Genomic DNA, 22,287 nt, shown 5'->3' with positions numbered 1-22,287 from the left:
TACATCATTCTTCATGCAGCAGATGCTTTAGACGTTGAGACAAATAGGGTCATAATTGGAACTTTCTAGGTAACCTCTGCAGATTTCTCCTTTTTTCCTCCAACTGTACTTTCACTTTTATATATTTCAAGGCATTTCTGCCTTTTATGCAAACAGGCTATTAGGAGCTGGAGGTAAGAGGATCCCATTGCCCATACCCCGGTGCCAAACTGTGCAGTTAAATGATTGCTTATGAGTCATGAAGGACTTAAAAAAGAGTGACAGCCTTGCTGAAAATGCACATTGCTGAGAATTGTTTTAGAATGATTGCTGCAAACACCTAAGTTTGACCCCTGGCTTCATCATTTACTTGCTGTGTAACCTTGTCAGATGAGTTATTTAACTTTTTTGAACCTCAGTTTCCTCATCTGTTAAATGGGAATAATAAATAAAATGAGATGGTCCATGCATAGTGGTTAGCATACCCTTAGTGTTCAATAATTTCTCCCTAATGTAGGTAATATTAATTAGTATTATTGTTTTTGAGATGGAGTCTCCCTCTGTCACATAGGCTGGAGTGCAGATCTCAGCTCACTGCAACCTCTGCCTCCTGAGTTCAAGCAATTCTCCTGCCTCAGCCTCCTGAGTGGCTGGGATTACAGGTGTGTGCCACCATGCCAAGCTAATTTTTGTATTTTTGGTAGAGATGGGGTTTCACCGTATTGGTCAGGATAGTCTCGAACTCCTGACCTTATGACCTGCCCGCCTCAGCCTCCCAAAGTGCTGTAATTTCAGGCGTGAGCCACCGCACTTGGCCTAGTAATATTAATTATTATTGTTATTTGACTGAAATCTGCTGATCTGCTGTTTGCAAAGTCTTATGGGTAGGGATCATGGGGATATAAAAGCATAGGGCACACTGTCTGCCCAAAAAAATAGTTAGACATCCAGCAAAGACAAAGTAAATAATCGTAGTATATAACTATACTAATAATTATCTTAAATAATTAGTTAATTTATAGCAATCACTATAAAATACAACTCAATATCATGTTAGATACTGCTATTTTCCTCATTTTGCACACGAGGAAAGTAAGTTTAAAGTGTGTAAGGAACCCTCCGTAGTTCCAGGATTGGGGCTCTCATCTGGGCCATCTAATATGAACACTTTTGTGCTTAAGCACTTTATTCTACAGCCGCTCAGACAATAAATATATGACAAGCACCTGTGACGCATAAGGCACAACTTGTGTGAGTTGGCAAAGTTCTAAGAAGTTAAAATCTAGCAAAGAGAATAAGACATTTACATGCATATGCTATGATTTTTCATACATTTTGGAAGTGCTGTGGGTCATACCCAAAATACAGATAAAATGCTACAGAAATTCAGGGGAGAGTGATTTTATTTTCTTCTGAGGATGGAAAAGAAGCAAGGAGGAAAGATCAGGGAGGATATAATAGAAAAGTAGTATTTGAATTAGAATTAAAAGGAAAAACTTACAAAGAAAATATAATAATCTCAAAACCTGTACAGTTTTGTGGTTATATAATATAAAGACTATAAAACATGCAAGGAGAAATGAAAGGTTTTCAGTCATAGGAAAACATTTTGATAAACCTCACTTAGAAACCAATAGACCAAGTAGTCCAAAGGTTAGAATGATTTTGAATATTGAATAACATTTTGAGAAAGCTTGATTTAAAGCAGCAGTCCCCAACCTTTTTGGCACCAGGGACTGGTTTCGTGGAAGACAGTTTTCCATGGATGAGGGTGCAGGTAGGGGGTGTTGATTTCGGGAAGAAACTGTTCCACCTCAGATCATCAGGCATTAGATTCTCATAGGGAATGCACAACCTAGATCCTTTGCATGTGCAGTTCACAGTAGGGTTCACGCTCCTATGAGAATCCAGTGCCACAGTTGACCTGACAGGAGACGGAGTTCAGGCAGTAATGCTCGCTCCCTGGCCACTCACTTCCTGCTGTGTGGTCCTGTTCCTAAACATTTAATATATTTTAACATATTGACCATATACTGAGCCAAATACAAAGTCTAGACTACTTTCAAAGAGCTAATTATCATTGAAACCACATTCTCTTTAAATATTTGCAATTAAATTAGAGACTTTAAATAAAATGATGGTGATGAAAACAAAGAATAAAAACCTCACAGTTTTTCATATTCTATGTGACTTCCGTGCCCATACTCACATTAATAAATTTATATGCCTTTGAAAAGAAAAAGGAGGAAACCTCATATATTTGGAAAGAAAACCATGAGTTCTTTATGATTCATTTTGTTTCTTAAAGAGGAAATAAGGGTGGTCTCTAGGAAATATTTAGATTTGAAAAGCTTTTCTCCTGCCCCTTTTATCCCCCAACCAAAACCTACTATCTATATTTTGACTTAAGGCTTACAGAATGAGTAGGAGTTGGACAAGACAAGGTGTGGGGTAAGCCATCACAAGCAGAGGAAAAGCAGGTTGAGGACTGGGTCTCTCGATGCAGAGGCTTCTAGCCTGAAGACTGGCAGTCCAGTCAAGGCAGTAACAGAAGGAAGAAACTCAGGAAGGGGCTGGCAGAGTTGGCTTCGCCCTGCTCTGTTTCTGAAGATGTTATTCCAGCAGATGGAAATGGGATGGTTGAGAACTCGAGTTGCAGGTACTGGAGTCTCTGAGGACAGAAAAGAAGGACATCCCAGTTGTGAGTCAATGGCAATACGATATTATCTTAGTTGAGTTTGATCAAAGATGCACTCAATAGTCAGCCTGCAGTGAAGTCCACTAATATAACTCCCACAGTGCTGTTTGTTCTTCCTTTTCGATGTTTTTTAGTGACTTCCTAGGAACAAATTCTGATTCTTTCTTGAAGGATTGTGGTCAACGATTCTCTTCTTAAAACTTCTCTCGGCTTTCATAACTATGCATAAATGTTGGCATAATTGGGAGGCTAAAAAAGAATCAAATGACTATGCAGGGGAGAATCAGGTAACCCAGGGCTGCCCTCCTATAAAGAGGAAAACATCTTTACAGAGCCTAGTCCTCTAATTACATTTAGTGTGGCATTCTTTCCACCTAAATTATAGCAATTATATACAGAGATCCCCTTTGAAATCATTTAATTAATGAGTAGCTAACCCTCTCTGTGTATAGAATTCTAATGAAGTCTTATTTTGTGAACTGCCTCCCTCCCTCAAATTAATTACTCCCCTTCCTGAAAGGCTTACTCAGGTCTGAATGGTGGATTAAAGGAGGTGGGTTATTTAGGGTCCCAGTAAATCATATTTGTTTGTGGAAGTCCTAGCACAGTCCAGGGTGACAAGGGACAGAGCATTTGCTGCAATTTCTTGTCTGAGATTGTTTCTGTCCTTCTATATTCCACATAATACACAACTCAGCCACATTCTTTGACCCAGAAATAAGGGCAGATGAAGCTATTACCTCAATTTTGGAAGAAGTGAATGATTTTGTTAGATTAATTCTATCATTAATCAACCCAGAACTATTTATTAAGCATCTGTTGTATGAAAGAAGTGCCAGTGCAGACAAAGATGAATGACTGTAATAGATAAATCCTTTGTGTACAGGGTTACCAGGAGATGGATAGCTTGTATACTTTGAGGTAGACGTGGGGGTTGAAAGAAAATAAACTCTTAGAAATGGTCTTGAAAGGGCCACATTCCATGTAGGCTATTTCTACAACTCATTCTTTGAACACGTGTCACTGATTTCAAATAATCTTTTATTAAAAAAGATGAATCCTTGAGAGATGAAGTGATTTGCTCAAGGTCACCTAATTAATTTTATGGCAGACCATGTCTAAGAAAAGCCAAGTCTTGTATTTCCCTGCCCAGTACTCTTGCGACCTTGCCCAGACCACCCATATGTTAACAACAACTCAAGAGCACAGGAAGACCATCTGTAACCAGAGTCACGTTAGCAGTGTAGGCATTTAGAATCAGAGGAGTTTTAGAAAAAGACAGCGATGGCCTCTTAAGTTTGTAGAGTCCAAGAAGAAGGTGAATCTTGAGTGGTTGTCAAAAACTCTCATGAAAAATCCAGGTGGAAAGGTAAAAGGAAAGAGAAAAACGGGAGTTATAAATTTTAATTGATTTTTTTTTCTGAAAATCTATATAGTGAGAAATAGCATAGAGAATTCATTTATTTTGTTCCTGTGGTTGGGAGCAACTTCCTCAGGAAACCAAAGGGTAGGCTACCTGTTTCCAAGTGGTCATCTATATTTATATATGAGGTGTTCTCTTTCTCCAAGGCTCACTAGGAAGATGTCAAATAAAAAAAGAAAGTCATCTCTACCAAAAATACAAAAAATTAGCCGGGCATGGTTGCGGGCGGCTGTAGTCCCAGCTACTAGGGAGGCTGAGACAGGAGAATGGCCTGAACCTGGCAGGTGGAGCTTGCAGTGAGCCGAGATGGTGCCACTGCTCTCCAGCAACCTGGGCAAGAGTGCGAGAGTCCATCTCAAAAATAAAAAAAAAAAAAAAAAAAAAGAAAGTCCCAACATGTGAAGTTAGTAAGTACCTTGAAAAAGGGACTTTGAGCCAAGCCGATTGAAAGTCCTTGATGAGAAAGTCCTTGGATGAGTCTATGAGGATTCCAACAGTAAAAATGATGATGATGGTAATAAACATTTGTTGTCTATTGTGATTTTCAAAATTTTCACCCACATTATCTCACATGATGGGGGTTTGATTATGTTGGTGAAAATATGCTTTGAGTTTAAAAAGGGGGCTAGGAATGTGTTTCTGAAAAAGGATGTCAAAATAGTTTATCTTGGTAATTGCAGGGAAGTGGGATTTAATAACAGTGGGTTTGGCCATACTAAGAATTAGTTTCTCTTTGACAAAGACCTGAGAATGAAATTCCACACTCTAGAATTGCCTTTTTTTTCTGTTGGCATTCAGTGATCGATTGGCCATTCTTTTTTAAGCAGCTATTATTGATAGGTTCCATAGGATACAAAGAAGTACTAAAAGTATCCCCAGCCTTAAGAAGCTTTTTAATTAGTTGACAAAAATTTCACCAAAGGTACAGGAAATTTCTGAAATTCTGGATTGGTGCTCTAGAGAAGTTGTTCTCAAAATATGGTCCTAGGGCCAGCAACATCAGCATCGCCTGGGACTTAATAGAAATTCAAATACTTACGTACCTCAGATGCACTAATAAGAAACTCTGGGAGTGAGACATTCTATGTTTAACAAGCCCTGTAGATGATTCTGATGTAGACGTTGGAGAACCTCTGGTCTAGAGACAACAGGACCATTTGAGCTTCTGAAGAAAGAGCTCAGTGTTGCCAGAGGAATCACAGAGGACTTTTTGAAATAAGTATCACCAGACTTGAGAATTATAGTATCCTTTTAAAGATGCTCCATGCCTTTGGTTCTTCCATCTTAGCCATCTCTTGGGCTTTAATATTCCATTGATACATGAACCACTTTGTTCCCTCCGTAAAAGTACTACACGTATGAGGAGTGTGCTGTACCTATTTTGCTGGTAACAGGCTCTCCTTAAGAGGAGTATTTCCAGTAGATGAGAAACTTTTTTCTGAAACTTGATTATTTTCAAAATTATTATTATCAATTAGAAGCAGTCTGGACTTTCTCTTTTCCTAATTCAGGATCAAGAGGACCTTCTCAGTGTTTATCACTCCAAAGTGATGGACATGGTTTACGATGATGCCCACTTCAAATTCTCTGTTGGTTTCTTACTTCCACAGATCTTGTTGTAAATTTTAACATCTGTTCCTTGGGTATTCATGAAAAGAGAAGAAAAATACTTGAATTGGTTCTTAATTTCATCCCCTGCTTATTTCGTTATGTTTCTGTCCTTTCTTCAGCTTCCATAGGCTCTAATCAGAAGAGCAATGATTTAATGTGATATTGAACAGAATTAGGGAAGCTGGGTCTATACAAAAGAGACCGTGTGTCTGAGTCATTTATGCCCCATAGGAAAGGACCCACAATGAACTTTGCTCTTCCCAGAGCTGACAATGGGTGGATTGGTGGGGAATACATTAATGTCTGAAAGTTGCCAGGGGGTTTTACCCCACTGATCTTATTTGGGGTCCATTGAGAAAATGAGCAAAGCTCATAATCCTACCAGCGTTTAAGTGATTAAAATTTTGCATCTGATACACAAAAGTGACTTCAAGGTAGAGCAGACTAGCACACTCCTGAGTGAACGTATTAGTGTGTCAGTTTACAGTTTGGGGAAAGACCTGGGAAACACAATATAAGGAAATCTGGGAAGAAGCCAAAGAAATGTACATGAAAGGAATGTACCTGTGAGGACTGCAAAACAGAACAATCTGAACAAGTCTGTAAGTCCTGACTGAGCACCTATTCTTGTGTTCTGTCCTGAAATGAGCACTCTGAGATCAGTAATGGATAGCTCAAAGAGTTGGAAAGACCACCAACATGGCATTCGTAGAGGCTTGGGGTCAGTTAGGCTGTACACATGGATGACGCTTGCATGCTACTCTGTATCTGCCCTGGGAATTGATCAAGCCTGAGCTGGAAGTTTTATGCTTACTAACTTTTGAGCATCTCTTGCTCCTGTTGTTAGAACCTTTGTTAGAAAGTTCCCTCACAGGCTTGGTGTGGTGGCTCCTGTAATCCCAGCACTTTGGGAGGCTGAGGTGGGCAGATCACCAGAGGTCGGGAGTTCAAGACCAGCCTGACCAACATGGAGAAACACTGTCTCTACTAAAAAAAGTACAAAATTAGCCAGGTGTGGTGGCACACACCTGTAATCCCAGGTACTTGGGAGGCTGAGGCAGGAGAATTGCTTGGAACAGGGAGGTGGAGGTTGTGGTGAGCCGAGATTGCACCATGGCACTCCAGTCTGGGCATCAAGAGCGAAACTCTGTTAAAAAAAAAAAAGAAGAAGAAGAAGAAGAAAGTTCTCTCACATTTTATAAACTTTCACACTTTTATTTTTGGTTATTTTTTACATGCAAGAGAGCTCCCTAGAATATCCACCTACTGCTCTTCCCTCACTGCACTCTCCTATGTCATGTCCGGGTTAACCAGCCTTAGTTCTTACATCGCATTTTGGGTAGATGAAAGTGGTCTTGGATCATATTGCCACCTGTATTAGTTTTCTGTGGCTGTTGTAACAAATTTAGTGGCTTAAAAGAACAGACAGTTATTCTCTTGTAGTTCTGGAGTTTAGAGTCCACAATCAAAAGGTCAGCAGGCCTCTACTACCCCTGGGGCTGTAGCGGAGAATTCATTCTTTGCTTCTTCCATCTTCCTGAAGTTCCAGGTGTTCTGTGGCTTGGGCTGCATAACTCCAATTTTGGCATCTGTCTGCACATGGCCTTCTGCTCACTGCATGCTGCTCATCTTTGTGTCTTTTATAATGATACTTGCCATTGGATTTAGAGCCCACCCTAATAATCCAAGATGATCTCAACTCAAGACCCTTGATTTACAAGTGCAAAGATGCTTTTCCCACGTAAGGTCACATTCACAGTTCCAGGGAATAGGAAGTGGTCATATCTTATTGCAGGTCACCATTCAATGCAGTGCACCATCTTAATCACTCTCTTCTTCAGTGGTCCTTAAACTTTAGGAACTATGAACCCCTTTGAATAATCTGACAAAATATATGTGATTTTTATTTATAGATAAATACATATATGCTGATAAGCACATTTTTGTTTGTTTAAAATTTAAGCAGATTCATACTTCACCACCACTACCAAAGCCTATGTACTGTAGATTCAGACACTCAGTCTATATCCTTCTTGAATGGTAGCAGCCAAAAGCAACCACAATTTTCCTGGTAATCTAGTTAGTGTAGAAAAGACCAGGTTATTGCCTCTTTGGTTCTAGATAATACATACAATTCTGTTAATGCATTTCAAGATCACGTTAAATATTTTATGTCTCCCTGAAGTGTTCACACTGTGTATGGAAACTCTTAAGCTGGTATTATTATTACTATTAAACCTGAAAAGTACCAAGCCCCATTTCATTTATCCAGTACTTATGCAATTACCATGGAGAGGATCTAGCTAACATTTCTCTGGGTTACATCACACCTTATTAAGTTGAGCCTATATTTAGTCTGTCATGACCTTATTGAGTCTTGCTTCTGCCATCGAGCATATTGAGTGCTTCCTCCAGCTTTATGTCATCAAAAAATTCAATTTCCAATGATGACCATTATTTTCATGTCTTCAAGTCATTAATAAAAATGATGAACAACAAAGAGCAGACAACAGAACCCTGCAGCAGACTACTCACACCTCCCTCTTGGTTGATTTTAATGTCTTAATTAGGTACTGTTCAGCCACGTAATTTTACCGAGTACCTGGCTCATATTTTCTCAATCTCTTTGTCAAGATTCCTATGACAGACCCTGTTCAAATGCCATGCTGGTATCCAGGTAAATCATGTGCTTCACATTTTCCTCTTCTGTCTGCCTAGTAACCTTTTCATAGAAAGGAATGTGGTTAATCTGACATGACGTCTTTTGTAATCCAGGAAGTAAATTTAAACTATTTGGAGTCAGCAGAAATATTTGGGTTAGCATCATTAACATACTGCACTAGGCCGGGCGCGGTGGCTCAAGCCTGTAATCCCAGCACTTTGGGAGGCCGAGACGGGCGGATCACGAGGTCAGGAGATCGAGACCATCCTGGCTAACACTGTGAAACCCTGTCTCTACTAAAAAATACAAAAACCTAGCCGGGCATGGTGGCGGGCGCCTGTAGTCCCAGCTACTCGGGAGGCTGAGGCAGGAGAATGGCGTGAACCTGGGAGGCGGAACTTGCAGTGAGCTGAGATCCGGCCACTGCACTCCAGCCTGGGCGACAGAGTGAGACTCTGTCTCAAAACAAAACAAAACAAAAAAAACATACTGCACTAGGAGTATTCCAGTCAGGGAAGACTTACTGGTGGAAGTGGCATCTGAATAGGACAGTTTTGCAGGCTTGATAGAGATAAAAATAGGTATCTGTCAAGGTCTCCTCCCACTGTTTTTTTGTTTGTTTGTTTGTTTCATTTTCCCTTGATGAGCTTATCAGTTTAACTGTCCTCTCTTCAAACAAGCAAAAATGTTTGATAAGAAAGAGCTGTTTTGTTAAAGATTTAAAATGGACTGACTTCTATGTAAAATGAATTCAGAGCTAAGAAATGGAAATAATTTAGTGGATGACCTGGCATCGATGAATTGGATTTGGAAACTACTGGATTTAGCAAGAATACAAGAGAACAGAGAGAACCCAGGGAGAGGGAGTTAGGTTTGCTTTACTCCACAGTGTCAGCTGCCTATGGTGGGTATTCTAGGCTCAGAGCTTCTGCTACCCCATGCTGAGCTTAGATCCATACAAAACCCATGTAGTTTTACTAAAGGAGAGATCCTGTCTCTCTTTCAAAGTCTGCTTAATTTTCTTTTAGATAAGGCTCTAAAAGGTTTTATTTAACTTTTATCTGAAGCACATTCAAAATTGATCCTGAGATGTATTGTAAATTGGATGATCTACAAAAACAACTCTATATTCTTACTCATTCACAAGTTTTGTCAGTCTCTACCTTTCCCATAAGCATCCTCATCTTTTAAAGAGCATAAGAAAATGACCCAGGAAGAGATTTAATCTTGTAGGTGTCACCATAACAGTATCTGAACTTGGGCAGAGGAAAATCCAGGGCTGGTAGTGTGATTAAGTCTTGCTGAAATGGAAGCCATCCAATTCCTTGAAAGACTTCAGTTGTTTTAAGTTCGCAGCATGATCGGTCTCCCCTTTACATCACTATGATAGATGTCTTGCATTGTAATTGCAAGACATGCCACCCGAGTAGAGTATGGATGATCAGTCTTTTTTTTTTTCTATTTTTCTAGAAACAATTGATCATTCATATTTATAGGGCAATCAACTGCTGGGCTTTGAAAAGGTCAGTATTGATTATCTAAGTCACAGATGGTGTGCTTCTTTACTATACATAAATATGAGTTCCTTTTATGAGTCTGCTGTGATTTTTTTTTTTTTTCTTTTCAGGGAAGGAGGAGGGAGGGTAGGTATTTATGTGTGTTAAACATTGGGAATTTCAACTAACACACTTAAATTCAACCAGACTTTGCAGTTGGCAAAGTTGTACTTTAAATTAGCAAATTCACTCCTTCTACCCCAACATACGTATGTATAATCCACTTTACAGATGAGGAAACTGAGTCCCTGTCAGTGGACATGGGTAGGTAAAATGCCAGTGCTTGCATTAAGGAGAAATGGGAAGACTGTTTATCTAAATCTGAACAAGGGTTTTATATGGGTGGTGAGTTTGGGACTACCGATTCCAATTTTTTTCTTTACTGGGCTTTCTATATTTTAAATGCTTCCTGTAATAGACATATAGGACTTTTGCAATTTAAAACATGATCGATTTAAAACCGGCTGTGAATGACATGCCAGTTGGTTGAGTTGTATGGATAGTGGGCTTTCTCCTCAATGGCCCTTAAGGAACTCACTTTGGAAGAACAACTAAAGTCCAGGCTGCAGTGAATCTCCATCTCCTTCCCAGTTTCTGTGCATTAGTGACTGACTATGGGACCTTCTCCACTTGTCTCTCCCACTCCTCCCCTAAACGCTTAGAGTTTTTGGCCACTTCAGCCTCCGCTCCGAATGGCAATTGGTGAAAGTAGACTACAAATCTATCTTCAGCCGGCATTGCACCAAGGAGGACTATCAGACCTGGCACCTGCTCAATCAGGTACACCCCATGGAGGTGGACTGCTGGCTTCTAGGAGGAGGAACTAGTGCAAGCCCAGTTGGGTCTTATCTGAGCCTTCCTATTTAGGGGAGGAAGGTAGTGGGTCATCTGAGGTCGTGGGTGTGGATTTGAAGAAAAGGGTGAAACACACTCAGGTCCAGTAGGGCCGGATGATATTTAGGAACCATCTCGCACCCTGGGATCCTATCTACTAATTGAAATCACTGAGCTGCCTGGGGGAAAGGTGATGATGATAACCTGGGGTTTTAGCTCTATCCATGGAGAAGTGAGCTTTTTACAGCTAGAAGGCCTCCAAGAGTTGCTCATTTTATCTGCCAATGTGGAGGGCGAGAGCATTTCTCAGACTGGCCTGAAATAAGGGCCCCAGAGCACTGGGAACAGGTCCACTGAGAAAGGGTGTCGGGGTGAGTAGGTATAGCAATGGTAGCTATTTACTGCTGTGAGAAATAAGCAGGCTTCTGCATTCTTCAGAACCACTGGGTTCTTGTAATTTGTATCAACTTCTCCTTTTTTTAATCTTTGACTGGGAATTAGGATTTGGGCATGGTCATTTATCATAGAGAGGGAACATTTTGGTTCAACTTCAAGTTCCCTCTGAAGATGATATGAAAAATGTGCCAGAAATGGGCTCCTTTCCACTAGAATTGCTACTAAAGCCATTTGGGCAAATGCCTGGTGGTCTGCAAAGATGCCCGGAGTCCTTGCATTCTCCATGGAGGTGGAGCAGAAACAGGATGATGTAGACATCACTGGCTTGGGTGGGTGGAAGGCAGAAGTGGGCCCACCTCCCGTAATGTTCCTTTTATGTAGTAGTAAAAGATTAGCACTTATTCTTGAAACTCCTGGATCATTGCTGAGAATGAGACTGCTACATAAAGTACCTAAATGAGAATGAACAGGCTAATGCTTCTTGTTGACAACTGGTTTATTTCACCCCCTTTTTGTTTTTCTGTCTCTCTCACTATGGAATTTCTCTCTAAGGGAGAGCCTTGTGTCATGGGAGAAAGGAAAATATTCAAGAAACGGAAGCCAGGAGCTCAGTGTGCCCTGGGCCGAGACCACTCAGGATCAGTGGTCTCAGAACCCTGTGTCTGTGCCAACTGGGACTTTGAGTGGTGAGTTCTTTGGCATTTTATTACCAATTCCAACCAGGTCTTCACCTGTCTGTGGGGTGGGGTGGGGTGAAGATGAAGTTAGGAGAGGAAGCATGACACAGAGATGCGAGGTGTATCTGCTGGCCTGTGGGCCCAACCACCCCAGTTACTGGGCCAGATGGGAAGTCTGCATCCCTGGAAGGAGGACAGGCTGAGGTGTTTTCACAGAGAGGGTCACTGCTCCATCAGAGCAGCATCTCCAGGGGGGGCTTCTTCTCATCTGCAGTGAGCAGCTTTATTGGAAAGTACTGGAGAAGTTGGGCCGGGCACTGACAGAGGTTAGAGAGCTACTGCCTTGCTGTTGCCTCCAGCCACGTGCACGCTGTGCTCTTCCACGTGACCTCTCTCTTATTTCCTTTTTCTCCCCCTAGTAACAGCAACAGAGAACAACTTTAAATCTCACTTAATGAAATTCAAATCTCACCTATAGAGACGTTACTCCCAAATTTCCAAATATTTACCTCTAGCCCTGGCCTCCCCCTTCTCTTGGTTGGACACATTTGTGTCTGGCTATCTACTCAGCATTCATCTCCTCTTGGTTCACTACCAGGGATATCAAACTTAAGGCAGCCAAAGCAAAGCTTTTCTTGAATCCCCCTCATTGGAAGGAGTCCCTTGCCCAGTTTTTCCAACTGCAATAAAACACACAGCTATCCACTCAGTTGCCAGAAGGGCTTGGTTTCTCCTTTTCTTTCACTGTCAGATCCAGGCCATCTGCAAGTCCTTGCAGTTTCTACCCCCAAAACACATTCTAACTCAAAGCACTTCTTTCCATCTCGCAGCTGTCTGTATCACTGCAGGAATCGAACTCTCTCCACATCTACCCTTGTCACTTTAAATTCATTCTCCTCACAGCAACTGAGATGGTATTTTAAAAACTCAAACCATATCTTATCACTATTACACTTAAAATACTCCAGTATCTTCCCCCTCCCTTAAAATACAATCTGATCTTCTTTCCTTAGCTTCCTCCATTGTGGGTGATATGGCCCTGCAATTACCTTCGTGTCTAAATTCCTTACTGTTCTTACCGTATTCACTGTATTGCAACCACATTACCATCTCTTGCACCTTTATTAATCCTGGCTCATTCCTAGCAGAGGGAGCAGAAAATGCAAGAATTTCTTCCAAATCTTAGCATGACCGGCACCTTTGAGTCACTCATGTCTCAGCAAAAATATCAGCTTCTAAGAAATGCCGTCTGAGACCACCGAATCTCACCTATACCCTGGCAGAGTCTAGCATATCCCTGTTTTATTGTCTCCTTAGTATTAATTGCCATACAAAATGAACATGTTTTTGATTGTTCTACTATCACCTATCTTTCTCCAGTAGAATGTAAGTGCTGTGAATGCAAGAGTTTTAGACTTCCCTTGTGTCTGCATCCACAGTGCCTGGCCCATGGTAAACATTCAATAAATAGTTGTAGCATGTTTCTGAACGTCATTCCTTTTAGGAGGGTCAAAAACCTCCCCAATTCTGGGAATGGGTACATAGGACTCTGATCCCAGCTGGATGAATTCTTCCTCTGCATCACAATAAAAAGCTAAAGTTCAATTTGAATATTTTGGTAGCCCATCCCAGCTTTGTCTTTGTTAAAAGACAGAACTAAGGACTTGGACATTGCCCTTTAAACTTGGGAGGGGCAGGGCAATGATAGAGCTGCATTTGGGCTTCTCTGGCATCAAATAGCCAAAGTAAGTCCAAGTGGGCACAGAGCAGCTGCCCCTGAATGGCAGCCTCACTCCTTCCAGCCTCATTTAATCCAGCTGGTTTTTTAGCTTGATTTGTACTAGAAACTATCCTTTGTTTCCCACTTTCTGCTAAGAATATACCTGGAAGCCAGAGGAGTGACTCTGACTGCTCTCCACCTGTTCTTCATCCTTCACCTGTTCATCATACCTGGGAAAGCATGGCTTCAGTGAAATTCATGAAAATGAGACATGCTAAATGGAATTTAAATTTGATTAGCAGGGTCCTTTCTGTGACCATTTTGAGCCCTTGGGAACAAAGTATATTTTCACATAGTGAAAAATATTTTCAGTTATTAATCACGATTAAGCACAAATAGTCATAGCAATGAGTGCAGTAGGCTACTCAAAATTATGGCTTGTGACATATTGATGTCAACCTGAATATTCAGAATATTAATTTCAGGCTTCCTTATGTCCTTCTGCAGACTAACTCCATTGAGGCATACTGTCTTGGAATTTGTCATGGTACATATTCTCCTGTGTCTCTGTGTGCTATAATAGACCTTCACCCATTGCTGGGTAGCATCACAAGTGAGAAGAAATAAGAACTGTAAAATATTTTCTCATCAGTAATTCCAGTAACATTTACTGGTCTGGGCAAAAATTCTAGCACTGATAGTCACAGTTTTTGACCTTGGCAAATTTTCTTAATCTTTGTGACTTCATCTCTACAGCTGCAAAATAGAAATACATAACATCTACCTCACTGGATCCTAAGGAAGAATGAATGAATTAATATATTAATATACATCATTAATATAGATAAGGCATTTATCCTACTGACGTACAACATAGAAATACAACATATGCTAGCTATTGCTGCTGCTGTTGCTGCTGTTGTTATTCTTATACCCTAGGGTTAAGTGGTCCCTGTGGTATTTTTGCAAGTAAACCAAAGTTTATACATCCAAATAAGCACTGTTTGCAGAGTAGTATCTTGGGGTCGTATCCATTTAGTTAGATACTGGTGGCCTTGCTCAAAGTATTTCTGAACCCTTCTTTAGGGAGTGCTGTCAGAATCCAACTATAAGTAAAGCATGGTGGGAGAGGTGAGGGGGACCCTTTACCAGGCCTTCTGTGGGTTTCATACTTGCACTGGTAGAGGTACCATGTGGATCCAAGACCCTGTAATGTCAGGATCTTTATTATTGCCATTTTAATGAGAAGAAACCTCTTGGATATAGGTTACTTGATTGAAGTTACATCCCTGGTGGAGAATGAGCCAGGGTTCAAGTGCAGATCTAGTTAAATTCACATTCTCTCCTCCACACCCTGCCATTTCTCAAGAAATCAAACAAGTCTTTATTATTTTAGATTCATTTTGCTTCAGAAAAAAAAATAGAGTTTCCAAGTTTAGTTACTCTAAAATTAAAACTCATCCCCAAATGACTTGGGTTTACTGCTGTTGATGAAATATAAGGTAGACTATTTCCTTAACACTAAAACAATTTCCGATGAAGTAGTTTTGACCATTGGTACTAGAATCATAATAGGTGTATGGTCTTCAAAAATATTTTATAGAATTTTTTTGATATATAAGGTGGTATATGTTTGCATTTCTGTAGCCAATCATACCTCATATTAAAAAGAATATAGAAGAACCACTTGAGTAGAGTGGAGAAGTAGACAAGGCTTGATGCTGGGTTTGTGGTCGTAATCTCAGAACACACACACACACAAAATCACATGGCCTATAAAGTTTTTTTTTACTACTACTGAGTAGAGGAGAAGTTGTTTTTGATTACTGAAATTTCTGAATTATTTACAGTGATTTTTGGGGGGACAACGAGACTGAATATTTGAAATTGTCTTCTTGTTTTTAAGTTAACTTCAATAAGCATAGTGATTGGTTAAAAGATACAGTTTTTCCATCAAATACATTTTGTCTGTTTGCTGGTCTTTCATGCTAATGCTAGAAATCAGCATATGGCCTATAGCCTTGTCCCCTTCTCAGTTGTCCTCTCTAGCAGGAAGTATTAATAGCAAAGGCATCTGAAATGCCCAGTGCAGTTATACCAGTGATTATCATGCACAGTCCATTTAGATGTTTCCCTAGGCCAAATCAGGGCAGGTTCATTTGATTGATCTAGGAACAGTTCAAGCCTCAGAGACAGCAGAGAGAGGGTATCACCTAGTTCAATCAGTTTGGGAAGGAAGAGTAAAGACTGCAGAGGATGGATTAAATGTCTTCACGTTGGTGGAAGAATTGAGGAGTGCAACCTGGATTCACCGAGGGAAGATATCTTCTACCTCTGTCCCTCTTCTGCAAGAAAAGAGGGGGTTTTCTAGATTCTCAGAAGCATTTATTTGTAGCAAAACATTCACTTCCACAACTTTCTCCAGAGCAAGTATCAGTAATAAATACGAATTCTGCATAAAGATCGATGTTTCAACATAAGAGCCTCATAAATCCGCCAGCCTCAAGCGTACCCTAGAGAGCCGCTTTGCAGCAACCTCCATCATGGCGCTGGATAAGGACCAGGAACAAATCCTTATTGAGAGTAAAGGTTATTAGAGACCATCAGGTAGTCAGAAAAGGTGCACGAGGGGGCTCCTCTAAAGTCAAAGGAGGGCTCTTGAGAGGGAGTAGCCCTCCAGGAGACCTGAATTCACTTGTTCAGTAAGAAACCGGTTGAACCAGGTTTGCCCACGAGTTATTTTCTTTCACTCATTCACCTAACTTCTCTCTCAACAAAAACTTTTACTGAGCACCTACTATGTAGCAGATGTTTTACCAAATCTTTGAGATGAATTATCTTAATCTTCTCAATGAACTCCCAGAAGGAGAGTCTGCTCTTATAGACATTTTACAGATAAAGGAATGGAACACAGAGATGTTAGGTAATTCACTCAGGATAATATTATTCTGACTTCAGAGTCCTGAGTCTTATTATGTTTTACAGGCTACCTCCATGTCCCATACGGCACTACGTCCACAAAGCAAGTTTATCGAGTGGTGATGTAGAAGACAGGGGAGGAGATTTGGGGGTGTCACAGCACATACATTCAGATGTATCCGAAGTACATTAATCTAGTGGCTCCCCAGAGTCAGCTTGAGTACTCTGCATATGGAGCACGAGCAAGGATGTGTTTCCACAGTGGACAAGTCAGAGGATAAACAAGACAATAAACAATGTATACAAAAGAGTTATTGCACTAAAAGAAGGCATAGCAGAAAATAATGAGTATAATGCTGAATTTTATTGTCCAAAGCTATCATAGTCACATGTGGTTATTTGCATTAAAAGGAAATAAAAAATGTTATTCCTTCATTGTACTAGTTAGGGGCTACCATATTAGCTTAATATAAAATATCTCTCTTATAATAGAAAGTTCTATTGAACAGCACTGGTTCTGACTGTATGTGCTATAGATACACAAAACAGAGAACAAACAGATCACTGTGGACTGAAGTAATCATGGAAGGCTTCCTGCAGGAGGTGGCGATGGGACTATGTAGACTTCCTGCTGAAGAAGAAAAGAAAAATAGGCAGTACTTCAAAGAAATAAATAAGAGACTGAGAAAACAGAAAGAAAACATAAACCTAAAGAAAACAGATATATAAGAAGGTTGTTGGTGGGTAAAGGGATAAGGCAGATGGACAAAGAAATAAATAAGAGACTGAGAAAACAGAAAGAAAACATAAACCTAAAGAAAACAGATATATAAGAAGGTTGTTGGTGGGTAAAGGGATAAGGCAGATGGACAGCATGGAATTAAATTCGGAGAAATATTTGAGGAATGATTGTTGGATTTTCCAAGCAATTTCTGAAATGGTTTGGATATAATTGTAATTTTTCTTTACGGCTGTATTTGGGCTTATGTCTTAGCTAAATGATGATGTTAATGATTAATCCATTGTTTTTGTTGCTCTTGGGCCTGCTTGTGTTTGTTGAGTGCTCAGTCCATGCCTACCAAGAACCTCTATCTGCCTAATCCCAAACCTACCATGCTATCCTGCCTGCTAAAGTGGAACAGGGTAGGGTGCCTGTAGATCACTAGTACTGGAATCTCAACTGGCAGATGGGAGGATGGAGAAATGGGAATCAGGGAGGCTGTGATATGGCTGTGAGTGGTCTGAGAGCCCCTGCAGCTTGTCTGGAAGAGACCATGACTTCTTGGTTGGCTCCAAGAGTCTCAGAATGTCATTCCTGGGGACTAGGGGTCTCCTTGATGAGCCCTATGGGATTGGACTCATGCTGAACAGGGATCAGAAGTCTCCATTATCACCTCTGCCACTGCCAGCTGTGTACAATCTTTGGCATAATCATTTCTCCCCTTTTTGCTTTTCTTTTCCAGTCTGCCAACTTAGGAGATTGGATCCAAGAATGAAAGTATCCCTTCCTATTTTGACACGCAGAGGTTTATTATTATTATTATTGTTGTTGTTATTATTATTTCTACACTGTCCTGGCTATCCCTCCTTTAGAATCTAAGCCTTTTCCCTGGATGGAATTTGGAAGACTTACAGGTTCCTAGAAATGAAAAAGTTGTTCCTAAACTTTTAGAACTTCTAAAGCTGTTATAGTGGAGAAAGACATAGAGGTGACTTATTTCTTGAAGGAAAATGTGTGTATGTTTGCAGAATCTGCAGCAGCAGATTTCCCCGAGGCAAATCAAACTTTCTGGTGCATTCTGTCCAAACTTCACAATTCAACAGAAAAGCGCCTTTCCCCAGGAAGCTGGAGCAACAGCTGGAACTGCTTGTTTGTCTAATCATGCAGACTTCGGAGCTAGGAAGGAGGTTGGGCTGTATGAGATATTTTAATATACATTTAGGAGAAATTAATGAAGACATCCACAGCTTGGAGGCAGCCAGTTTCCACTAATGTTGTTAAATATTAATGAAATTCTTTTACTCTTTGGGGCAAAGCAACATGCCTGGTGCACCTTTTAAAATTACTGCATTGCTAACAGGTAGCAGAGCTGAACAGAACTGCTAAACACAGTTACATTTAGCAAAGACCATTAAGATGTTTCTTTCATTCTTAAAATTGCTTAAGAGAGAGCACCTTTCCTTCATAGAAAGGTAATCCCTAGGATTAGTAGGACATTCAATAGATTTACCTCAGAAAACAACTGGAGAATTTTTGAGAAGGTAGTAAGGATACACCACAGCCCAATATTTCCACAGATAAATAATGCTTAGAAATAAGTAATTCAGGCCAGGAACATGGGCTCACGCCTGTAATCCCAGTACTTGGGGAGGTTGAGGTGGGCAGATCACTTGAGGTCAGGAGTTTGAGACCATCCTAGCCCACATGGCGAAACCCCATCTCTACTAAAAATACAAAAATTAGCTTGGCATGATGGTGGGTGCCTGTAATCCCAGCTACTCGGGAGGCTGAGGCAGGAGAATCACTTGAACCTGGGAGTTGGAGGTTTCAGTGAGCTGAGATCGCGTCACTGCACTCCAGCCTGGGTGACAGAGCGAGACACCATATCAAAAAATAAAAATAAAAAAAAGAGAGAAATAAGAGATCCAGCAGTGTGCTGATAAATATTTAACTGCTGGCTCTCTGGAAACAAACAAATTAATACTCCCTGATTAATGGTATCTGCTGATCATCATACATATTCCCATCATGGCAGATTTCAAGCTACCAACCTGACATGAGTGAACACAGAACTGGGGAGAGATAGCTAGTACCACAACATTATATAATATTCCCACCATACAGATACATGGATGTAAAGCACCTCAATAGCATGGACGTTAGAATGATAGAATAGTTTTTATATAATATAGCATATATTATATATAATATTAAAATATAGTAATCAGGAATATATGTTTTAAGTATTACCTTTGTAATATAATTTATATAATTGAAATTTCATACAATTTCATTTTTAATAGTGGCTTTGTTTAACAACCACTGATTAGCTTGCAACATTTCTGAGATGTTAGCTGTGAGCTCTCATGGGCTATTACAAGCTGGCACAACATTGAGTCCATATGAACTGTCGGGCTGAGAGATCTCCAGTAGTTAATCAGGAGGCTTGGCCAAAACATTTACTTGGCAGAAGTGTCTCTTTCTCCTTCCTTCCTTCCAGCTTCATTTAAACATGCCAATATCAAGACTGATCTAAAGTTCCACCTTTCTATGTAGCAATCCATGATTCTTGTCACATTAACTCCACGGGAATCTGTTGGGCACTTGGGGCGACTCTCTGCAGTCCACACTGTAGCATCAGTTATGGGCTCACAGTCTTCCTGCAGAGACAGATGTAATGGCAACCATGTAATGCAATGGGATAATTTTTTTTTTTTTCTTTTGAGACAGAGTTTCGCTCTTGTTGCCCAGGCTGGAGTGCAGTGGTGCGGTCTTGGCTCACTGCAACCTCCACCTCCTGGGTTCAAGCGATTCTCCTGCCTCAGACTTCCAAGTAGTTGGGATTACAGGCGTCTGCCACCATGCCTGGCTACTTTTTGTGTATTTTTAGTAGAGACAGGGTTTCACCATGTTGACCAGGCTGGTCTCATACTCCTGACCTCAGGTGATCCACCTGCCTCGGCCTCCCAAAGTGCTGGGATTACAGGTGTGAACTACTATGCCCAGCTGCAATTGCTTTCTAATGTAATTGGAATTCATTTACCCAATAAATATTTAATGCCTGAAATGTCCTAGGTACTGTTCTAAATTCATATTGGTCAAAAACAAACAAACAAATAAAAGCTGATGAATATCTCTGCTCTTTTGTAGCTTCCATTTATAGTTACCACCAGGTTATGACCCCAAAGATTTTGTATGGGGAACCAGCGATGGCGTTCTATGACCTAGATATTAAAGAAGGATAAGTAGGAAACTACCAAACATAGAAAAAAGTGGAATGCTTCAAGCCTGAGGGATTACATAGAAAAAGATAAAGAGGGTTGAAAAGGTTGGCTAGAAGTCTTCAGTTAAGAGTTTGATGGGAAGCTGGGTAAGAAGGTGGGGTGGGGTCAGACTGGGAAGATACTGTGTATGATCTCATTAATCAATTGGTTCTTTCTTGGCTGTACTGTTTAGTGCTGTGCTGCATATTGTTTTATTCTGTTCTTTAGTTGTGTTTGGGGTGTGCTGTATCTCTCTCCCCTAAAGACTGAAAACCCTTTGAGGACAGGGATTGTCACACCTTTTTAAGTTTATTACTATTATTATTATTATTATTTTACAGGGCAGGGCACATATTGAGTTATAAATAGATGTGGAATTAAATTTAAATTTTCAGTCCCCTCTCCCCTTCTTTCCTATTGTAGATACACACACAGACAATTTGCCTCTGTTTTCACTGGACTTCCACAAAATCTTGGCTCAAAGAATATGCAGGAAGCAGAAAAAGAAAGGAGCTGTGGGTTCTGAGAAAACAACTTCTTTTCTGCTGCTTTATGTTTTATTAACACTTAATGGATTAATATTTATATGTCTAGTTCATTTTGCCCCATCGGGGGGTTTCAGTAAACCCTATGATGCTTAACTTAGAAACATGAATTCTGCCAAGTGAAGCTACCCTCAATGACCTCTGCTTGGCTACAATAGCAATAATCCCTTCTACCTACTTTATTGTTCTTCTGCTTTGACATTTACACATCCAGCAGGCTTCTGAAACTCCAAGAAGTAGGGAAACACCGTTTGTACTTCAGATAGGGGACCTCCTTTTCTATACTGCTCTGTTACTTTTCTGTTTTTCATCAGGGAGAAAAGCGGAAAGAAATCGTAGCAGACTTATGGCTAGGATTTTAAAGAAACACACAAAAAGAGCTACAGTGTAGTTTTATTTTATTTTTAGGGAAATAGGGGCCTTTGTTTTATCTAGTCAGGAAAAGTTTGACTGACTCTATGTGTCCATGTGAATGGACATGTATATACTTGTTTCAGAGAGGGTAAATCATTGTTTTTGTTGTCATGTGCTTATTTCAATAATTCTGCTGTGACTTAAAATGTACTTTTAACAGCATCCTCCACATTTACTCCCAAGCCAATATACCTGCCACATTATTTATATCAATACCTTTTTAAACCTAGAATTTCTATTTGCTAAGTTGATACTTTGTTCTGTCAACTGGACGCCAAATGACATGGAATTATTTAAAAGGCTAAAAGTTCACTTTCAAAATATGAATATTTGCCCTCACTGGGGATATTTAAAACAATGTGTTATGACTTTCTGGATGGCAATAGGGACATGTATATGTTTGTGTGTACCTGTGGTTATTTTAGCATTTGTACATATTTACTACTATGCAATATTCATTTTCCTGACAGTGACTATGGGTATGAGAGACATGGGGAGAGCCAGTGTGTCCCAGCTTTCTGGTACAATCCAGCATCCCCATCAAAGGACTGCAGCCTTGGTCAAAGCTACCTTAACAGCACTGGGTAAGTAAAACACCTACAGGGACTCGGCTCACTGTTTTCCTGTTTCTCTAAACTAGGACCAAAGGACATGCATTGCTATTGAATACAGTGGAGTGAAGATAGAGTCTGTTTATAACAAATGGCATTTGAGGGGAAGTGAGGAGTTCTTTAGCTGAGAGTACTTATTTGGGGAGCATCAGAAGAGATTTCTGATCAACCAGATTTCAATACCTTTTGATATTTACTTATGATAGACCATAGTTATTGTTTTAGTTAATCCTTCTCTTCTGGAAGGACATGTAGCTT

General features: G+C 40.3%; 1 protein-coding gene across 1 annotated transcript in view; it reads left to right on the top strand.

The window, feature by feature from the left end:
- The window catches only part of SORCS3 (sortilin related VPS10 domain containing receptor 3), a 621,477-nt gene that overhangs the window by 546,036 nt on the left and 53,154 nt on the right, over positions 1–22,287 (top strand). Inside the window, exons 15-17 of the mRNA XM_030940951.1 lie at positions 10,592–10,709; positions 11,712–11,845; positions 21,889–22,002. Coding sequence (XP_030796811.1) covers positions 10,592–10,709; positions 11,712–11,845; positions 21,889–22,002 — 366 coding nt within the window. The remainder of the gene's footprint in view (positions 1–10,591; positions 10,710–11,711; positions 11,846–21,888; positions 22,003–22,287) is intronic.

This window comes from Rhinopithecus roxellana, chromosome 11, assembly GCF_007565055.1.
Source record: "Rhinopithecus roxellana isolate Shanxi Qingling chromosome 11, ASM756505v1, whole genome shotgun sequence".
NCBI lineage: Eukaryota > Metazoa > Chordata > Mammalia > Primates > Cercopithecidae > Rhinopithecus > Rhinopithecus roxellana.
The sequence above is the reverse complement of the archived record's forward strand: the minus strand, read 5'-3'. Positions and strand labels throughout refer to the sequence as shown.